The 22,558-nt window shown below is 39.8% G+C and overlaps 1 protein-coding gene across 3 annotated transcripts in view; it reads right to left on the bottom strand.

Moving 5' to 3' along the window:
* Positions 1-22,558, bottom strand: part of ift122 (intraflagellar transport 122 homolog (Chlamydomonas)) — a 144,807-nt gene that overhangs the window by 7,918 nt on the left and 114,331 nt on the right. For 2 of the 3 annotated variants that reach the window (XM_069936891.1, XM_069936892.1), the window contains exons 24-27: positions 15,547-15,712; positions 11,212-11,323; positions 2,795-2,923; positions 2,069-2,145 (exon numbers count right to left, since the gene is read on the bottom strand). In XM_069936891.1, coding sequence (XP_069792992.1) covers positions 2,069-2,145; positions 2,795-2,923; positions 11,212-11,323; positions 15,547-15,712 — 484 coding nt within the window. The remainder of the gene's footprint in view (positions 1-2,068; positions 2,146-2,794; positions 2,924-11,211; positions 11,324-15,546; positions 15,713-22,558) is intronic. The other variant, XM_069936893.1, reaches the window with a different exon arrangement.

The following is a 22,558-nucleotide window of genomic DNA, read 5'->3' as shown; positions in this document are numbered from 1 at the left end:
ACCTTTTTGGCTGGAGTTAGGAATTTTTTTTGGGGAAAAATTACAGGAGCCTCATTTCCACAAAATTCAGAATTATTTTTATTAGGTAACATTATAAGACCTAAATTGAAATTAACTAGGTATCAGATAGAACTTGCTAAAATTGCATTAGCAGTGGCCAGAAAGTGTATTGTAGTTGCTTGGAAATCTCATTCACACCCAAGTTTGGAACGATGGAATGGGGAATTGTACAGCTGTGTACCTCTCGAGAAAATTACATATAGTTCAAGGAAAAAAACATGATATATTTTTACAAATTTGGCGCCCATATCTACAAAATTTTTTTTTAAAATTTCTAAATGTTCTTCTTAGCCACTAAGACCTGTCTGGAACCCCATTAACTATGAAATAGTCCACGCTGCTGAAGATCCAGCTGCGCTGGGTGGGTCACGTCTCCAGAATGGAGGACCATCGCCTTCCCAAGATCGTGTTCTATGGCGAGTTCGCCACTGGCCACTGTGACAGAGGTGCACCAAAGAAGAGGTACAAGGACTGCCTAAAGAAATCTCTGGGTGCCTGCCACATTGACCACTGCCAGTGGGCTGATATCGCCTCAAACCGTGCATCTTGGCGCCTCACAGTTCGGCGGGCAGCAACCTCCTTTGAAGAAGACCACAGAGCCCACCTCACTGACAAAAGACAAAGGAGGGAAAACCCAACACCCAACCCCAACCAACCAATTTTCCCCTACAACCGCTGCAACCGTGTCTGCCTGTCCCGCATCGGACTTGTCAGCCACAAACGAGCCTGCAGCTGACGTGGACATTACCCCTCCATAAATCTTCGTCCGCGAAGCCAAGCCAAAGAAAGAGATATGAATTTTAGACTAGATGGATTTTACTACTTTCACCAGTCCATTCTCATTCCTTTTTTCCATTCTCTCTTCATCTTTTTTCTTGGGACTGTAAAGGGGAGGGGGGGGGTATTGGAGTATTATCATCATTTGATACTTATTATTATATCTGTATTTTGAAATAGATTTGAACACGTGTATGGTTAAAAATTTTAAATAATATTAAACATGAATGATCCCATAGGTTTGAATGGAGCCTGTCTCCAGTGCTGAGACAGTGGCCTGCTAATTGTACCTCTACCTCTTAAAATACTTTGATTCTCACAACTTTCACCATTTCTAATAAAAAAAATTATTCCCCATGGTTTTAGTTTCTTTTGTATGACTGGTTTTAGAACAGATTGCAGCACTGTACAGGCCCTTCAGCCTGCAGTGTCATGCTGACCTATGTAAACCTACTCCACAACAATCCAACCCAGTGGTTCTCAACCCTTTTCTTCCCACTCACATCCCACTTTAAGTAATCTCTATGCCATCGGTGCTCTGTGATTAGTAAGGGATGGCTTAAGGTGGTTTGCGGGTGGAAAGGGAAGGTTGAGAATCACTGCTCTAGACCCAATGGTTACTGGAATATTTTGCTTGAGAAAAATGGTCATTCGCCCATTTTCTTTGGAGTTATGAAATTGTGCACATAACGAGTCAATTAGGGACAATTAAAAGTGGTTTTCAAACTTTTTCTTTCCACCCACATCCCACCTTAGGCAAACCCTTACTAATCACAGAGCACCTATAGCATAGGAAATACTTAAAAGTGGGATGTGAGTGGAAAGAAAATGGTTGAGAACCAATGATCTAACCCTTCCCTCCCTCACACCCATAACTCTTTACTTTTCTTACATCCATGTGCCTATCTAAGAGTCTTTGGAATATCCCTATTGTACAAGCCTGTACTACCACAGTCGGCAATGCATTCTAGGCACCTTCCACTCTCTGTGTAAAAAAGACGTACCTCTGACATCTCCCCTAATCTTTCCACCACTTCCCTCAAACAGACATCATCTGGTATTTGCTACTGCTGCTCCAGGAAAAAAAGGTGCTGGTTGTTCACCCTTCCTAAACCCCTCAAAATATTATACACCTCTATTAAGTTGCACCAAAGAGAAAAGCCCTGTTCCCACTTCCTCTACTGTGAAGTTGATGGAAATATTATTTGTGATGTATCTAGTACGTAGTTACCTCAAAACTTAGTTTTGCAGTGAATGGGTCTGCGTCGATCTTGGCCATAGTGCAATCGAATTGTAGAGTTTCTGAATCTAGAAAGTATGCAAGAAGTTATTTCCAAGCAAATTGGAAAATACAATATTTTTTAAATGAGCAATTTAATTCAGCAGCATATCTTAGCACAAGTCACAGCATCCATCTCATGAGATTATAAACTTTCACCGAGAAGATAACACCTTTGAGAGAGCAACATTCCCTCAGTACCGGTCTGAAGTTAGCCCAGTTTGACTCAAACCTTTTGCAGAAAATCTAGCAAATTCAGGCAGAACTGGTGCAACTGTGCTGAGGGTCAGATCTCATGTGAAAGTGCAGAAGTCTTAAACTTCCAGACAGATTATCACGAGAATTTCTGAATTGCATTCTGATGTTGGACCTTGATAGATTCCAATTGTGGAGCAAGAATTTCCACAGATCCCCCAGCACTTGCACTGCAAAATCTACTGCTCAACATGTCCAAAATGCAGAAATTTACCTAAAAGCTGATTTTAAAAAATGCCCAATTATTATTTTCTGTGTTATTTCTATTCTCTCTGGATACATATGTTCACAGTTCTAGCTTTGACCAATCTCTGGCTTTTCCTGTCATTTCTTTGATAAACGCCTTACATGAGATGGGTACCAATCTTGCCTCTTTAACCATCAGTGTAAAAAAAGCCCAGAAGGTAATAAAAAAATGGATACCCCCAATACGCTTTTCTTGCCAGCTGTCCTTTTTCAGTTCCGTTCTGGGCACTTCACGATCAATCAGGGCAACTGCTTCCTCATCTGTAATCCCTTCTTCCAAATAGAACTGAACAAGTGGCAGTACTTCTGTAAACACAAGTGATAAGATGAATAACTAATGCAGGAGTTCCCAAACATTTTAGCTTACAAAACCCTTTTTGGGGAGCATTTCAAAATCATGGAAACCCAATCATCAATTACTGTTTGAAAGACCCTGTATATACACAAGCATAGTAAGAAAGTAAATAAACTCACCAGTAGCAGATTAACTACCACCCAGGCCACAGGTTGATCTTTAATAAGGCCCCTCCTGACCTTGCCCCACCACAGGCCTGGGTTACCCCCAGCGCAGCCTGGGCTGCCTCCAGTGCCCCTCGCTCCCTGCCACGGCCCAGATTGCTACTGCCGACATTCACTCCCCAGCAAGGGCCTGGCCACCTGGGAGTCACTCACTACTGACCTTTCATTTAGCTGTACTGACCACCTGTCAGACACTATTGGCCGCGCACCCCTCCCGTTGTTCACTTACCGCAGGTTTCAGAACCCCTTCTTCACACACACCACAAATACTCTTGCTGATGCTGCCAGCTCCCAGAAACCACAGCACGCACCACCCTGGCAACTGCACAGCACGCACCACCCTGGCAACTGCACAGCACCAACTCTGGCCCACAGTCATCTGCTTCACCCACACAGAGTCGGGGTGTTAGAGAACACCGGGCATGTTCCTTAAGACACCTCCGAGATGCAACTGCACCCTCGGCTCCTTCAGCGGAGATAAGATGCATTCTTGCCTTGGAGTTTCTGAGCATTTCTGGCAGCAGTGCTCTTTTGTGTTCTTTTCAAAAGACAAAGCACCCCAGATTTCATGAGTCTGGCTTGGATCCCCCTTCCCCTTCCTCCTCTCCAAGAGGCCGGCATCTTGTCTCCCTCCCCCAACTCCCCACCAGGAAAGAAATTGAATTAAAGGCAGAGATAAAAAAAAAATATAAAGAAAAACAGATAGATCATTATTATTCCATGTCATTTCTTCCATGGAACCCAGTTTGGGAAACACTGAACTAATGGAAACCAGCATTCCAGTACTTCTATGCAAAACCTCAAGATTCCTGAACTTAGAGCTTCAAAAGAGAAACTCAGTGACCAGTGTTGCAGAGAAATATTATGTAAAATTTGAAAATAATATTTTGCAGTGTCCTGTAATATCTGAATATTTTGTTAATTGTAGATTTTTTTGCATAATCCATTCCAAAATGTCTTCTTCCTTTATCAGAGTGTGATGTCCCTTTTTATTAATAAATTTGTAAAGTCTGGTCAAGCTTGGTTCTATATCAGACAACGTCATTTTCAGCACAGGTCAATAAAAACAATATCAAATGCAAGAATCCAAGTGTCCTTTTTCTAGAGACACAGAGATTTATTTGACACTCCGTTGCTGCCTGATCCACAAACAAAATGAGTCCAAACTGGAACCTGTCTAATACTGCATGTCCTAACACAGATCCCCCTTCCCCTTCCTCCTCTCCAAGAGGAGATGTTTTTAAATGAAATAAAACCAGTAAATAATGGAAAAAATTCAGCAATCCTACAGCAACTGTGAACCATAACTATAAACTATGAAGAGAAAGAAAAATGGTTTTTGGTTGCAGAGAAGCCGACTAATGGGGAGAAGAAAGACCACCTTCCCTCAAGGCCAGATCATCTTTCCTCAAAATTGAAGGGAGGTTATAAAATGTTAATGTTTCTCCCTTCACTGTTGCTGGCCAACCTGTTGAGTATTTTCAGAAGTTTCTACTTATTCAGCCACGTCTCCGAAACAGCCACAACATCATAATTCCAAGTACTGATCTGAGTTCTACATTTATCTGGCTTACCCACAACAATCCCTGTACTAAAATAAACTTACTTCAGCCCCTCAGTTTTGCTGTGTTCATTCACATGTTCCTTCCTGCACCTCTTTTCACTCACTTACCATCAGACATTTCCTAATGATCTATAGATCTGAAGCCTTCTATCCTCCACCACTTCCTTAGCCACAATATTGTACTATACTATCTTGCTTCACTGGGACATGGCACAGCAAATAACCCTCAGATTACAAACCTACAAGTCCTGTGTTTTAATATACCATCCATCTTCTAAAAATCATTTTGCAGGACCACATCTTGTGTTGTTGATCCCAAATTGACCATGAAACAATATGAACACTGAATTTCGTGACTTGTTCATGACAATAAATTCTGATTCTCACCTCTGGTTGCAAATGGAACTTTACCACATATCCATGTCAATGGCATAGCAACTGCAGTTCAATTACTATTTTGGCTCCATTCCTCCTGACACATACCTTTTGGATGGCTCATCAACATCTAATTATAAAGCAGTCAACATTTTTGAAGTGTAAAACAAAAAGAAAAATTGCTAGCAGGAGGGGGAAACATTTAAGATTCAATATGAGGCTGTCCATGTACTGAGGGTGGGAGGGTGTATGAAACATTTCATCCAAAATGGAGGTTACTCCAAAGTAACTGAGACAAAACATGGCAATTTGTATACAGAGTATTGCCAAGCATTTCAATGTACGCATGCAACCTTTACAGATCGCATATTTATTTCCAATTTGCGATTTAAAATATACAGTACGTTGCAATGAGCTGCTTTAATGTCAGGCATCTGTAACACCATGCTTTTCAAATGGTCAATCTACTGAAAACAATACTCAATCTGCTTATCTTGTGAGGAGATAATGGTATCCTGGCAACTAACAGGATTTAGCCACTTCAATACTCCCATCTCACCCACAGTATGTGCAAAAAAAGCAGATGAATTGCGAATGGCTCTGAATTTGCACACTTTTTGCTGACAGCAGGATTTTAAAAATACCTTTACAAAAATACTTTTTATACAGTTCAAATTTTCCTCAGTAATTGAAGTAAATACACAGAAGAGCTGGAGTACCTTGTCAAAATGTTTGTTACATATCTTTGCCTCCTATGGACACCTGCAGGACCTGCTGAGTTTCTCCAGCACTTTTGTGTTTTTACCAAATACCAAGAAATGAGGGAACTAAGTTAGGAAAACTGATTTGTTATTTCTCCATTTGAAATGTTTGTCACTTGAAAACAGAACCACTTTATAACTCTGGATCAAGCACACAAGTATCCATTTGAATAGCTACCTTAGATCGAAGCTAATGGTGTGAACCTAAAACTGGAATAATATCAGATTCACATTTAAACTGGAGTGGAACCTCACTCCAATCTTTGCTTGTTGGTGTGCAACTCAAGTGTTTGTGGACATCTAATGGCCAGGCAACATTATGAGATAACATTTTCCAAATATTTGGGCTAGAAAAAAAATAGTCTGCAGAAAAGGGAAAACCCAATGTCAATGCAACCTGGATTAGAGACTATAATCTGCAATGATCCTGTTAATTACTTAGCTCTGACTGATGGATTAAATATGTGAGAGATAAGATTATATTTTCACTACACTTCTCTGTTCTAAGAAAGGAAATAGCTTTGGAAATATTCTGGGGGTGGGGCACAAACTGACCTCCAGGTTATCAGTGTCCAGGTTGAAGGAAGAATATAATTGCAATTAAGGGGTTAATAGAGTCATAGAACATTACAGGAAACAGGCTCTTCAGCCCTTCAAGACTGTGCCGAACTATTATTCTGCCCGCACCCAGCCCATAACCCTCCATACCCCTTTCACCCATGCACCTGTCCAAATTTTTCTTAAATGTTAAAATTGAACCCACATTCACCATTTCAGCTGGCAGTTTGTTCCATACTCTCACCATTCTCTGTGAAGAATTCCTCCTGATGTTCCCCGTAAACTTCTCTCCTTTCACCCTTAATCAATGTCCTCCTATTTGTATCTCACTTTCTTTCTTTCTTCTTTGGCTTGGCTTCGCGGACGAAGATTTATGGAGGGGTATGTCCTCGTCTGCTGCAGGCTCGTTGGTGACAGACAAGTCCAATGTGGGACAGGCAGGCACGGTTGCAGCGGTTGCAAGGGAAAATTGGTTGGTTGGGGTTGAGTGTTGGGTTTTTCCTCCTTTGTCTTTTGTCAGTGAGGTGGGCTCTGTGGTCTTCTTCAAAGGAGGTTGCTGCCCACCGAACTATGAGGCGCCAAGATGCACGGTTGGAGGCAAGATCAGCCCACTGGCGGTGGTCAATGTGGCAGGCACCAAGAGATTTCTTTAAGCAGTCCTTGTACCTCTTCTTTGGTGCACCTCTGTCTCGGTGGCCAGTGGAGAGCTCGCCATATAACATGATCTTGGGAAGGCGATGGCCCTCCATTCTGGAGACTTGACCCACCCAGCGCAGTTGGGTCTTCAGCAGCGTGGATTCGATGCTTGCAGACTCTGCCAGCTCGAGTACTTCGATGTTGGTGATGAAGTCATTCCAATGAATGTTGAGGATGGAGCGGAGACAGTGCTGATGGAAGCGTTCTAGGAGCCGTAGGTGATGCCGGTAGAGGACCCATGATTCGGAGCCGAACAGGAGCGTGGGTATGGCAATTGCTCTGTACATGCTGATCTTTGTGTGTTTCTTCAGGTGGTTGTTTTTCCAGACTCTTTTGTGTAGTCTTCCAAAGGCGCTATTTGCCTTGGCGAGTCTGTTGTCTATCTCTTTGTCGATCCTTGCATCAGATGAAATGGTGCAGCCGAGGTAGGTAAACTGGTTGACCGTTTTGAGTTCTGTGTGCCTGATGGAGATGTGGGGGGGCTGGTAGTCATGGTGGGGAGTTGGCCGATGGAGGACCTCAGTTTTCTTCAGGCTGACTTCCAGGCCAAACATTTTGGCAGTTTCTGCAAAACAGGACATCATGCACTGGAGAGCTGGCTCTGAATGGGCAACTAAAGTGGCATCATCTGCAAAGAGTAGTTCACGGACAAGTTGCTCTTGTGTCTTGGTGTGAGCTTGCAGGCACCTCAGATTGAAGAGACTGCCATTCGTGCGGTACCGGATGTAAACAGCGTCTTCATTGTTGAGGTCTTTCATGGTTTGTTTCAGCATCATGCTGAAGAAGATAGTAAAGAGGGTTGGTGCGAGGACGCAGCCTTGCTTCACGCCGTTGTCAATGGAGAAGGGTTCGGAGAGCTCATTGCTGTATCTGACCCGACCTTGTTGGTTCTCACCTAACCTAAATGGAAAAAGTCTACTTGCATTTACAAGTATGGATATAGTTTGTATTTATATTGTAGACTAGGCCAGCACCATCATGGGCATTATTCTTCACTCCATTAAGGACATCTTCAAGAAACTGTGCCTCAAGAAAGCAGCTGCTCTCATCAAGAACAACGCTATTGAGGTCATGCCGTTTTCTCACTGCTACCATCAGGAAGGAGGCACAGGACACTCTTCGACCTGCTGAGTTTCTCCAGCATTGTGTTTTCACTTAAAACACAAAGGCCTACAGACACTGTGGTTGACTGCTTTCAAGGTGGGTACAGGGGCCTGAAGACATGCACTCAACATTAAAATAACAACTTCTTCTCCTCCACCATATTTCCAAACAGACAATGAACTTATGGACACCACTTTTTCTCACTAAATTTTTTTTAATCTTGTGTTTACAGAATTGTAATTTATAGTAATTTTGCACCTTTTTCAGCACAATTACTGCTACTGCAAAATAACATTTAGTGACGTGTTCATGACAAATAAACCTAATTCTGATTGAACAGGTGGCATACATGTACATTAAGGTTTAGTTCAATGAGAAGTGATCTTATCAAGGGAAATGAGAGTGCAGACATTACAGGATGATTCTCCTTGTAGGGGATGTTGTTTCAAAATGAGAGCTCTCCCAGTTCATTGAGGAGAGGAGGAAGTCACTGAATACATTCAAGGCAGAGGTTAAAGTTTAAATGACAAGGGAATCAAAAGATAATGGCGATATAGTGGAAAAATGGTGTTAAGACCAGAGGAGGTTCAAAGGGCTGATTGGATGATTCCTGCTGTTTCTTTGGTTCCAATAATTGCATATGAAGTGCGTAGCATTTTCTGTCTTTCTTTTAAAAATGTCCAGTGTTAAACAGGTATAAACAGGAGAAGTTCATATTGTTTCTTTCCTCATATCATTTTCTCCCTCTTTCATGCATTTTGCTATTCAATTTCTCCTGCAATTGACCATGCCTTTTGTCACCCTTTCCTCCTTTAGAAAACACACTTCCTTCTGACTTTACACAGATGTGATGAAAGATCATTGACCAGGAAATTAACACAGTTTTTCTTCCAATAAATGCTGCCCAATTCTTAGAGCAATTCCTCTACTTTCTATGAGTTTTGTTTGATGCATTCAAGTTTTTCGACCATTCTATATTGTCACTGGACAAAAGTGCTGGAGAAATTCAGCAGGTTATGCAGCATCCATGGAAAGTAAAAGGTAGATGATGTTTCAGGCCTGTGCCCTTATTCAGAAGCCTGAAGAAAAAGGTGAGGGGAAGAGAGAGGAGGAAAGAAGGGGAGAGGAGGAAAGAAGGAGAGAGGGGAGGAGCACAGATTAACAGATAAGAGGTAGTAGGTGGATACAAGTGGAAGAGTAAAAGAAAGATGAGAAGTGGTGAGGGAGAGGGCTATGAAGGGTATCTCTGTTAGAAGGAAGGGAAAGGGGTAGGGAGTTGCATTACATCCTACAAGGTGAGGCCGAACACTATAAATGGTGGTGATATTTCACTACCTGAACAACTTTTATGCTTTCTTTGAGAAGAAGAATTCAACAATATGTATATATACACTATATCCCTATAGAAGCGGACAATCCTGTGCTATCTGTCTCTGAGGTTAATATCAGAACATCCCCTGACGGTGTACCTGGCAAGAGTACTGAAAATCTGTACCAATCAACTAACTGGGGTGTTCACAGACATTTTAAATCTCTCATTGCTGCAGTTGGAGGTTCCCACCTGCTTCAAAAAGGCATCAATTATCCCGGTGCCCAAGAGCAGAGTGAGCTGCCTCAATGACTATCAGCCAGTAACACTCACTTATACTACGATGAAATGCTTTGAGAGGTTGGTCATGACCAGAATTAACACATACCAAAGTACAGATCTGGACCCATTGCAACTAGTTTACCGTCACATGCTTCAGAGCAGATGCAATGTCAATGGCTCTTCATTCAGCTTTGGATTACCTGGACTACAGAAACATATACATCAGGCTACAGCTCAGCTTTTAACACCACCATACTCTCAGTGCTAGTTAACAAGCTCGAAAACCTGGACCTCTGCACCTGGATCCTTGACTTCCTCATCGGAAGACCGCAGTCAGTAGGAAACAGAACAACGTCTCCTCCTCACTGACAATCAACACAGGTACATTTCAATGATGTGCAGTTGGCCCACTGCTCTACTCACTATACACCTATGATGGTGTGGCTAGGGAAAATTCAAATGCCTTCTAAAAATTTCCTGATGTACTATGATCATCGGCAGAATCACAGACGGTAATGAGAAAGCGAACAGGAGGGAGATTCATCAGCTAGTTGAGTGATACAATGTCAACAACCTTGCAATCAACTTTAGCAAAACCAAGAGCTGATTGTTAATTTCAGGAAGGGGAAATCAGGAGAACACGAACCAGGTCACATTGAGGAGTTAGCAGTGGAAAGAGTTAAGAACTTCAAGTTCCTGGGTGTTAATATCTCTGGGAATCTGTCCTGGGGCCTCCATGTTGATGCAATCATGAAGAAGGCTCAGCAGTAGCTATACTTCGTTAGGAGTTTGAGGAGATTTGGTGTGTCATCAAACTCTTACAAACTTCCAACAGGTGAATTGTGGAGACCATTCTGGGCCATGACCTCTTCTTCAAATACGCAGCTGCTCAAGGACAGCTTTATCCCCTATGTCATCATATTTCTGAATGGACAATGAACCTCACTTTTTCTTATTTTTGCACTTATTGATTTACTTTTAAATGTAATTTTATCTCAATATTTGCATCAGCTGCCGCAAAACATCAAATTTTGTCATATGTGCACGACGATAAATTCAGATTCTTCTTGCTCACGCTCTATTTTGCTAATGTGCAGAGTCACCTTCTGCTCTGATTCAGTTCAAAAAGGACACAATTAAATGAAAAAAGCTACAGGTGCTGGAAATTTGAAAGAAAACTACAAAATTCTGGGAAATCTCAGATCAGGGAACATCTGTGGAAAGGGAAACAGTCAATGTTTTGGGTTTGTGATGTTGACCCATGTTCGTAAAACTGTTGACTGCTTCTCTTTCAAAGATGACATCGACCTGTTAAGTTTTGACAGCATTTTCTATTGCAACTTTTATGTGTCGAATTTTTAAACCTCTACAGCAAGGAAAAGTACACGCTAACCAAGTCACAGTCATTGCTCAAAGATAAACTCACCATAGGAGGAAGCGGAGAATACAAAAGGCTGTCGACAGTTGATGCAAACATTCCCCTGGTTGTTGAGGAGTGGGTTGTTAGTTGAACACCTATAGCACATTGGCACAATTTCCTGTGCACAAATAGAGCAAAAGTTACACAAAACACCCAAGTGACACAAATGATGCGAAAGAAAGGCCGCAAATATAATTAAATAAAAAGCAGCATTAATTTTGGTCACACACATCAAAGACAACTTGACCATTTTCACTCATCATTAGTTACCATTAACTTCAGGCAATATATAAAAGTGCTGGAAAAACTTTTGTCATCCAGCATCCATAGGAAGAAAAGGGTAACCAATGTTTCGGGTCTGAACCTTCGTCAGGTATAAACAAAAACAGGCAGGCAAGGGGCAGGAGGAGATAGGTGGATGAGCACAGGCCAACAGTTAAGAGGACATAGGTGGATACCCATTCTCTTCCCTCTCCTATCAGAGAGTTACCCTCTCCCTATCACCTCAATTTTTTTCTCTTCTACCCTCCCACCTGTTTCCTATTATCCCTTACCTGTTAGCCTGTGGCCCACGTGCCCCTTCCTCCATCCTCTGCTCCGCCATTCCTTTTCAATGCCATTCTCCTACCTTCTCCCCATAACCCTTGATTCTTTTCCTCATCAAGAATTTACCCACCTCCATGTTAAATCTACCCAATGACTTGGTCTCCATAGCTGTCCACAGCAATGAATTCCAGATACATCACCCTCTGGGTAAAGAACTTCCTCCATCTCTTTACTAAGGGGACGTTTTAGTATTTTGAGCCTGTGCGCTCTGGTCCCAGATTCCCCCAACACAGGAAACATCCTCTTCACATGCACTCTATCCAGGCATTTCAGCATTTGATAGGTTTCATCAAGATCCCTTCCTATTCTTCTAAATTCCAGTGAGTAAAGTCCCAGAGTCATCAAAAGTTCCTCATATGATAACTCTTTCATTCCTTGTTAACCTCCTCTGTAACTGCTCTTATACCAAAGCATTCTTCCTTAGATGAGGAGCCCAAACTGAAATATATGTCCTTGGCCTCATCCTAGGCTGAGGCCAAATGTAGACAACAACATCACATCCCTACTGGTCACCTTAAACTTAATAGGCTGCCGCTAAAGTATTAAAGAGGTGAATACCATCACTGAACACCAAGGCCTGTTTATACTAATCCCACTTATTCTTCCCTTAATCCCATTAACTTCCCCTAGATTCTATCATTTGCACTTGCCATAGTTTACAGTAACCAACTAAACAAACAAAAAAATGAAGCAAATCTCTAAGTGTATAACCCATTTTCCAGATTGAGCCTCATTCATCTCTCTGAATTGACCACTTTTACATTTTAAGGCTTGGGCATTTTTCCTAAAGGATAGGGCCCATAATTGGGCACAACTGAGTCCCAAATAATATTTAACCACAATACATATGGATTTGTATCACAGCCTTTTCAACTGCTATCTCTAAAGCCTGTGAATCTCTTTTAAAATAACATAATTGAGTTTATTGCATCATTTATAGTCATAATGTTTAGGACAGACATTATTTTCCTTTATTTACCCCTGTGCTCCAGTTTTAAATTTGTAATCAAAAATTCACATGTGATTAAAGTGCACATTCCAGATTTTATTAAATTTATTTGTGTACATTTTGGTTTGACCTTGTGGAAATGACAGCACTTTTTATGAACAGTTTCCTCATTTCAGGGCACCACAATATTTGGGCCATGTTTAGTACTTTGCTGAATGCCCCTTGTACGTAATGACTGTTTGAAGTCTGTGATTCATAGACATCACCAGGTGTTGAGTATCTTCTCTGGGGGATTTCAGGGGCTTGTCCCCTTATGTCTTCTCTTCAGCGTATGGAAGGCTTGCTTAATTCAATTTAGATTGGGTGATTGAGTTAGCCATTCAAGATTTTTCCAGTTTTTAAACTTTGAAAAAATCCTTTGTTGCTTTATGTTTGCTATCATTGTCTTGTAGGATGAAGCACCATCCTAGTTTGGAAGCATTTGCTCATACCTGAGCAGATCAGATGTTTCGATACATCTCAGGATTAATTTTGCTACTGCCATCAGCAATTACATCATCAATGAAAATAAGTGCGCCTTCCATGCCCAAGCCATAACAACTCCACCACCATGTTTCACAGATGAGGTAGTATGCTTTGGATCTTGGGTAGTTCCTTTATGCCTCCACATGTTGTTCCTGCCATCACTCTGATACAGGTTAATCTTGATCTCATCTATCCACAACATCTTTTTCCAGAATTCTGCAGACTTTTTAAAAATACTTCTTGGCAAACTCTAATCTGGCTATCCTGTTTTTGTGGCTAACCAGTGATTTGCATCTTGCAGTGTAGCCTCTGTATTTCTGTTCATGAAGTCTTCTGCGGACATTGATACATCCGCACCTGTCTCCTGTAGTGTGTTTTTCTTCATTATGATGAGAATTCTTCTGTAATCGGCAGTAGCCTGGATGGAATTTCTGGGCGAGTACTAAAGATCTGTGCTGATCAACTTAGAGGTATTCACGGACATCTTCAAATTCTCACTTCAGCAGGACATGGTACCCATCTGTTTCAAACAGGCGTCAATCATACAGGTGCCCATGAAGTGTGCAGTAACCTGCCTTAATGACCAATAGCACTTACAACACAGTGATGAAGTGTTTTGAAACACTGGAGAAGAAGCAGATCAGCTCCCATCTGAGCAGTGACACAAATCCATTCCAGTTCGCCTATCACTGCAGCAGGTGCCATCTCACTGACCCTGCAAAAAGCCCTGAAACATTTGGACAATAAAGATGCATACATCAAGATGCTGTATCGACTATAGTTCGGCATTTAACACCATCATCCCCTCAAAACTGATCAGCAAGTTCCAAGACTTGGGAGTTAATGTCCCACTGTGTAATTGGATCATGGATTCCTCACCTCCAGACCACGATCAGTGAAGATTGGTAAGAAATAGAGCCTGGTTCGAAAGGGAAGCACAAAAAAAATTATTTCAAAAATGTATTCCTTATTTCAGGTGGGAACCCTAAACAAGGGCTTGATAAAGCAAAATAAAGGTGGGAATCAGATTTGGGTAGAGAAATTGTCCCATTTTGCTGGTCCAACTTATGTTGGGACAGCATGATCAACACAATTAAAGCAAGCTATCGGCTGATGCAATATAACTTCTTGCATTAGCTATACCTTACTCCACAAAAATTAAAATTGGAAATATCACACTAATGTTTTCGACATGGTCAAGAAATAGGTACTTTCTTGCATTCAATCTGGTCATGTGAGGCCTTTCTGAGAAGATTTGGATAATTTGAAAAAAAATTCTGGAAATAACCTGAATTATTTTTAATGGGGAATTTAGAAGATGCAAGACCTAAAATGAGACTGTTTAAACATCAATTAAAATTCATTAAGCTCGCTTTAGCAGTGGCCGAGCTCTCTTATCCCTGCATTATGAAGCAATTAAACATATCTAAGTAATCACAAATACCTGTGAAGCCAAATTTAGTGTCTGAAAATGGGGAAACTATGTTTAAAAAGTGTTGTAATTTCTACAGGGTCAAACCAAAATGTAGACAAATAACTGTGAATAAAATCTGGAATGTGCACTTTAATTAAATGTGAATTATTTGATTATAAATTTAAAACTGCGGAGCGCAGGGGAAAATGAAGGGAAAAAGTGTCTTTGTCCCAAACATTATGGAGGGCACTGTAATTCTGCTTGCCAATATGCATTCAACACAAGTTTCCAGATTTAAATTTCTTCAACCTTGTGTTTTTCATTTCACCAGATGTCACACAGGTTTCGATATGTCCTGCTCTTCAACTTACTGTTTTTTAAATTGATAGCCTTTGAGCCACTTCAAACTGACCTGTACAATCAAATCTCAATTATTGAAACTATTACAAATTAGCAGTTTAAAAACTACATACACAAATAAATGTTACATACATGTATTTCTTAATACTTAAATCATATTTTTGTAACAAAATGTGCTTGTCATTTTTTTCATGTTTTGTGGCTCTCAAATATCTGGTTTATCATACGAGGCTATTTTTTGTTAAGCAAGTTTGGTCACCCCTGTTTTATTCCAATACTTGCTTTGGGACATTTTACCATGGCACATCATAAAAGTGAAATATCTTGGGTGTGTTTGAAACACCTTGTTTCATTCATGCACAACTGTAATGCTCAACACCTCGCTCCATGTTTTAGAGCTTTTCTTTGTGAATAAAGAAAATGACAAAACAAAACATTTTTAAAAAATCGTGCTGCTCTTCAGCCAACAGCTGATAAGGCTCCTCACCTCACTGTCATGGAATGGCTTGGATCGAATTCTTAGGCTGCCCAGCTCAATAGACTCTTGGAATCTGGTAGGAATACGTAGACCCTGCAGTTTGTCATAAGCATGCCGAGCCAGCTTGTATGCACCCATGGCTTTACTTTGCTTGGCAAGAGCAAATAAAGTATTGCTTTGAACAATTAAGGAATAAAAGATAGTTATTTCTGTTTTGAAACTCCTTCCACATGAAAGAAATCTGTCCAAGATCACATTTTGCCTCTCTCCAGCTTATCATGGTGTTCAAGACTGCATTACTATTACAGTAAAACCCCTGGTATCTGGTACCTATTGGAATTGGTAGATGCCAGATAAGTGTATTTTCCAGTTGCTTGAGAATTATAATGCTTAACTAATAAACCTGCAAAAAGAATAAAACAGTTAAAAGAAAAAAGACAAAAATACTATACTGTTCTTACACTAAACAAACTTCACTTGCATAGATATATAAACCTTAAATCATTTTACTTTATTTTCAGTCACATTCTATGAAAATATTTAACCATCCTGCAGCTGCCTCCCCCTCCACAGAGCCGCCCGTAAGACGAACAAACCTAAGGAGATGGCAGTTGCTGGGTCACAGAAGTCTGAAAGGAAGGGCAGGAAGGAACAGGTGAATGGTCACAGTGAGACAGAGGAGCTGAAGTGCATTTATTTTAATGCAAGGATATTGTGGGTAAGGCAGATTAACCTAGAGCCAGGATCTGTACTTGGAATTATGATGTTGCAGTTGTTACGAGACAGGCCTGCAAGATGGACTGGATTGGCAGCTCAGTGTTCCAGGGTTTCAATAGAGAAGGAAGTAAAAGAGGTGGAGATGTTGCATTACTAATTAGGAAGACTGTCACAGCAGCACTCAGAGAGGACATTATGGTGGACTCAACTACTTAGGCATTGTGGATAGAGATCAGAAATAAGAAAGGTGCAATCACTTTGAACTATAAGCCTCCCAAGAGCCACCAGGAGGGGGACAAACTGATAAATGGACAGATTAAGGAAAGTTGCAAGAGTAACGGGGGTGTCATAGTGCAGGGGTGGCCAAACCGTGCTCGTGAGCCACATGGTGCTCTTTTACATATAATGTACTGCTCACAGAAATATGTTAGCGGAGACAGGAATTGTATGAGGTGGTGCTCACACTGGTAGTTTTAGTGGATGTGACTTGCGATCGCATGATTGTTATGGCTCTCAAACATCTGAAGTTTTTTATATAATCTATATGTATTATCTTGTGTTAAGCAAGTTAGCCCACCCCTTTCATAGTGGGAGACTTTAATTTTCCCAATATTAACTGGGGTGTTCTTCGTGCCAGAGACTCAGATGGAGCAGAATTTGTTAAATGTGTCCGAGAAAGTTTCTTGAAGCAGCGTGTAGATAGCCTTACGATAAAAAGGATCATACTAGACTCAATATTGGCAAATGAGCCCAGTCAAGGTGATTGGAGTTTCAGTGGGAGAACTTGTTGGGAATAGAGGTCATTCTTCCTTAACTTTCAAGATAGGCTTGGTCCTTGTACAAAATTGAGAGAGGGCAATTTCTAACATGAAGATACAGGTGCGGAGGAGTCGCATGATGGAGTAGTGGCCGGTAGGAGAATACCAGCCCTCTCCAGAAAAGAAGGAAAAAAGTGAAGAAAAAGCAAAGCCCCAGACACACAAATCACAACAAATAAAAAATAAAGGTGTGGAGAAAATGGCACTTAAGAAAGAAAAGCCAAAAACAACAGGAAGAAAAGAAGAAAGAAAGACGCTGGAAGAGAATGGTGAAGGCCTTACCTGCATGAAAAAGCAGGGACTTGTCGTGGAAAGAGGAGCACACTCCCCAAGGTTAGTGGAGACCCCGCAGGGTCGCGACCCACTAACCACAGGACTGCAAACAGGGGTGCGCAACTGCGCATGACAAGGACAACACCGACGGGAGGGGGGGCCAGCTGGAAGATAAAGAAAGCAACGGGAACGGGATGGGGGAGAAAGAAAAAAGGAAACTAGAGACACAACAGATAACTAACCCAGAAGAAGAGGACCAACATCAAGACACCATGGAAAATACCCAACAAACTGAGACAAGCAGCTCAACAAGAAAGTCAGAAGAGACACAGATACAAGGAAGAGAAATAGAAGACACAAACCCAAGAGCAGTCACAGAACAAGAAAGAGAACACCAAGCTCTGCACAGAGGAATGCGAGGTAAAATGAATGGACAGTACATAGATTAAAAAAAATTTCAAGAACAAATGAAAGCATTAAAAGAATGGCTGACACTAGAATTTAGTGAAATGAAAAGAAAAATGAAAAGTACAGAAGAAAAAGTAATTAGAATAGAGCTGGTCATAACAGATGTAGGGAAAAGATTAGAAAATGTGGAAGAACGTGTAATGGCAGTAGAAATGGAAGTGAATGACTTAAAAAGAAAATTGAAAGAAAGTGACAAAAAAGTTAAAGAAACACAGGAGTTGTTAGCTCAGAAGATGGATATAATGGAAAACTATAGTAGGCGAAACAATATAAAGATAGTGGGCCTTAATGAAGATGAAGAAGGAACAAATATGAAAAAATTTATAAAAGAATGGATCCCAAAGGTCCTGGGAATGCCAGAAATGCAGGAAGGAATGGAAATAGAAAGGGCACACAGAACATTAGCCCCGAAACCACAGTCACAACAAAAACCAAGATATGTTTTAGTAAAATTCCTGAGATACACGACAAGAGAAAATATATTGGAGAAGGCAATAAATAAAATGAGAGAAGACAAAAAAAAACCACTGGAATGCGAAGGTCAAAAAAAATTTTTCTACCCAGACACAAGTTTTGAGCTCCTGAAGAGGAAGGAGTTTAATGTAGCAAAATCGATCCTATAGAAGAAAGGCTAAAATTTATGTTAAGATATCCAGCGGTGCTTAAAATAGTTATCCCGGGGCAGCAAAACAGACTGTTCTCGGATCCAGAGAAAGCACGAGAATTTGCAGAATGCCTGCAAGACAGAAAGAGAGATGAAGAGATGTAACAAGAACAAAGAACGACGACAAACTACATGTAAAGAAGTAAAAATAATGTATAAGTAAGAACTAAAGGAGGGAAGAAAAGGGAAGTAAGGGAGAAGGGGGGAAAAAAGGGGAGGGGTTAAAAAAAATTAAAAATAAATAAATAAAAGAAAAAGAAAAAGAAGAAACGAGGGGGAGCTTTGTTGTAATGTGAAGATAAAAGTCTTCTGGAGGGGGTTGGGTGGGAGTGAATAACAGTCACTGCGAAATCAGTTGACACTTGCAAACGGGTTCGCAGTTCAAATGGAGAGGGGAGTTGTGGTTGCCCGGCAAGGTACAAGGGGCGACTCAGAGAGCGGGGGGACACTTGGGGTTAAGGGAATTTTAGATGTGGGAATGGTTGAAATATTTTATGTTTTATAAGTGTTGTCATTCAAAAAAAAGAAAACTGAGAAATGGAAATGGGGAAAGGGGAAAGGTGGTCGTGAGGAAGCGGAAATGAGATGTAAACAAAGTATGAAATGGCCATGTTGAACTATATGACTATAAATATTAACGGAATACATAACCAAATCAAAAGGAAGAGGCTATTAAATTTACTGAAAAAATAAAAAATAGATATAGCATTCGTGCAGGAAACGCATCTAACTGAAGTGGAACACGAGAAATTAAGGAGAGACTGGGTAGGGCACGTAATGGCAGCATCATATAACTCAAAAGCAAGAGGTGTAGCTATATTAATCAATAAAAATCTATCAATCAAAATAGAGGAGGAAATAATAGATCCAGCAGGGCGGTATGTAATGATAAAGTGTCAGATATATTCAGAATTTTGGAATTTGCTCAATATATATGCACCTAATGAAGAGGATCAAAAGTTTATGCAAGATATTTTTTTGAAGATCGTAGATACGCAGGGGAATATATTGATAGGAGGAAACTTTAACCTTAATTTGGATTCAAAGATGGATAAAACTGGACAAAAGACTAGCAGAAAGAACAAAGTAGCCAAATTTATGGTTAAATCAATGCAGAAAATGCAACTTTTGGATATATGGTGGAGACAACACCCAAAGGAGAAGGAAAACTTATATTATTCGAGTAGACATAAAATATACTCAAGAATTGATCTGTTCCTGATGTCAGCCCATATCCAAGGGAGAGTTAGGAAAACGGAATATAAAGCTAGATTGTTATCGGATCACTCACCCCTGTTATTAGCATAGAGCTGGAGGACATCTCACCAAGAACGTATAGATGGAGAATAAACTCCATGCTACTTAAAACACAGGATTTTAGAGAATTCATTGAGCGACAAATTAAAATGTACTTTGAAATAAATATGGAATCAGTCAAAGATAAATTTATATTATGGGAAGCAATGAAAGCATTCATCAGAGGGCAGACAATAAGTTATGTAACTAAGATGAAGAAGGAACACAATTGGGAAATAGAACAGCTGGAAAGGGAAATAGTAAGTACAGAAAAAGAACTAGCAACAAGGGAAGATACAACAAAAAGAAGAGAATTGGCGGACAAAAAAAAATACGAAACACTACAAACGTATAAGGTGGAAAAGAACATAATGAGCTAGGAGAAAAAAAAACGCACAAAATACTAGCTTGGCAGTTTAAAACAGAACAAGCTAAAAGAACGGTATTGGCATCAAGGAAAAAGGACAAACAAATTACATATAACCCAAAAGAGATCAATGAAAACTTCAAGGAATTCTACGAGCAATTATACCAAACTGAGAACGAAGGGAAAGAAGACAAAATAGATGAGTTTCTAGCTAAAATTGAACTACTGAAATTGCAAGGAGGAGCAAAACAAATTGATAAAACCATTTGAAATAGAGGAAATACAGGATATATTCAAAAAGCTACCGAATAATAAAACACCTGGAGAGGACGGACTCACAATAGAATTCTATAAAACATTTAAAGACTTATTAATTCCTCCTCTCCTGGAAGTAATGAACCAGATTGAAAAAACAAAACATGCCAGATTCATGTAAAACAGCAATTACAGTAATACCAAAGACGGGGAAAGATCCACTAACACCAGCATCGTATAGACCAATATCTCTCCTTAACTCAGATTATAAGATAATAGCAAAACTATTAGCAAACAGATTGGCCAATTGTGTACCAAAAATAATAAAACTGGATTTATTAAGAAAAGACGAACAGCAGATAATGTCTGTAAATTTATTAATCTAATTCATGCAGTAGAAGGAAATAAGATGCCAACAGTGGCTGTTGCTTTAGATGCAGAGAAAGCCTTTGACAGGGTAGAATGGAATTATTTATTCAAAATACTACAGAGGTTCAACCTACCAGAGAAATATATTAATTGGATTAAAGCATTACATAAGGGACCATTGGCAAAGGTGACAGTAAATGGATATATATCAAACCAATTTAAATTAAGCAGGTCAACTTGGCAGGGATGTCCACTATCTCCCTTTCTGTTCGCTTTAGCTATAGAACCCTTGGCAGAACTGATAAGAACAGAAAATAAAATAAAATGATAAAAATAAAAGAGAAGGAATATAAATCAGTCTATTTGCAGATGACATCATAGTAGACTTAACAGAATCAGAATTATCAATAAAAGAATTACATAAGAAATTGAAGGAATATGGAGAAATATCGGAGTACAAGATCAACGCAAATAAAAGTGAAGCAATGCCAATGAATAAGGCGGATTTCACAAAGTTTAAGAAAGAATCACCATTTAAATGGCAAACACAAGCAATCCGATACCTAGGTATTAGACTAGATAATAATCTAGGCCATCTATACAAATTAAATTATCAGCCATTAATGAAGAAATTACAGGATGACTTAGAACATTGGAAAGATTTACCACTAACACTGATAGGAAGGGCAAATTGCATTAAAATGAATATCTTCCCAAGGATACAATACCTATTTCAATCGTTACCAATTCCCTTAACAGATAAATTCTTCAATGAGCTAAAGAAAATAGTAAGTAAATTCTTATGGAAAGGGGGGGGGGGGGGAAACCGAGGATAGCGCTAGATAAATTAACAGAATGGTACAAACAAGGGGGCTTACAGCTACCAATCTTTAAGAATTATTATAGAGCAGCATAATTAAGATATCTATTAGATTTTTATAAACAAGGGAAAAACCAGATTGGACCAGGTTAGAGCTAGATAAAATAGGGGAGAAGGTACCAGAACATATACTTTATAAGTGGGATGAAAAACTGGTGCAACATAGAAGTTCACCAGTACTGCAACATCTGCTCAACATTTGGAAGAAGATTCACATAGAAAGGAAAAAAACAAATTACCAACTACCAAAATTATTATTGACGCAAAATCAACTAATCCCTTTCACAATAGATAATCTTTCCTTTAGAGAATGGGGGAGAAAAGGGATCAAAAGAATAGAAAATTGTTTTTTTGTGAAATAATTTATTATCTTTTGAACAAATGAAGTACAAATATGGTATAACTCACGGTACAATGTTTGCATACCACCAACTGAAAACCTACTTAAAGGATAAATTGGGAAGCAGGCTGAGGTTACCAGAAGAAGCAGCTTTGAATATGTGATTACAGACACAATGATAATTAAAAGATTTATAACAAACATGTACACCAAGCTGCAAGAGAAAGAGAACGATAAAATAAGCTGTAAACCCAAACAAAAGTGGGATCAAGATCTAAACATAAAGATAAAAAATGAAAAATGGGAAAAGCTATACTCCAGAACTATGAGAAATACAATAAACACGAGGTTACGCATGATACAATATAATTGGTTACACAGGCTATATATCACACCCCAAAAGTTAAATAAATGGGACCCAACAGTATCAGATAGATGTTTTTGCTGCAAGAAGGAAACAGGAACAACAGTACATGCAATTTGGGCATGTGAGAAAGTGGAAAAGTTTTGGGAAAATCTAAATTAGGTATTAAAGAAAATCACAAAAAGCAACATACCAAAAAATCCAGAGATC

The sequence above is a fragment of the Narcine bancroftii genome, chromosome 5 (genome assembly GCF_036971445.1).
Source record: "Narcine bancroftii isolate sNarBan1 chromosome 5, sNarBan1.hap1, whole genome shotgun sequence".
Taxonomy (NCBI): domain Eukaryota; kingdom Metazoa; phylum Chordata; class Chondrichthyes; order Torpediniformes; family Narcinidae; genus Narcine; species Narcine bancroftii.
The sequence above is the reverse complement of the archived record's forward strand: the minus strand, read 5'-3'. Positions and strand labels throughout refer to the sequence as shown.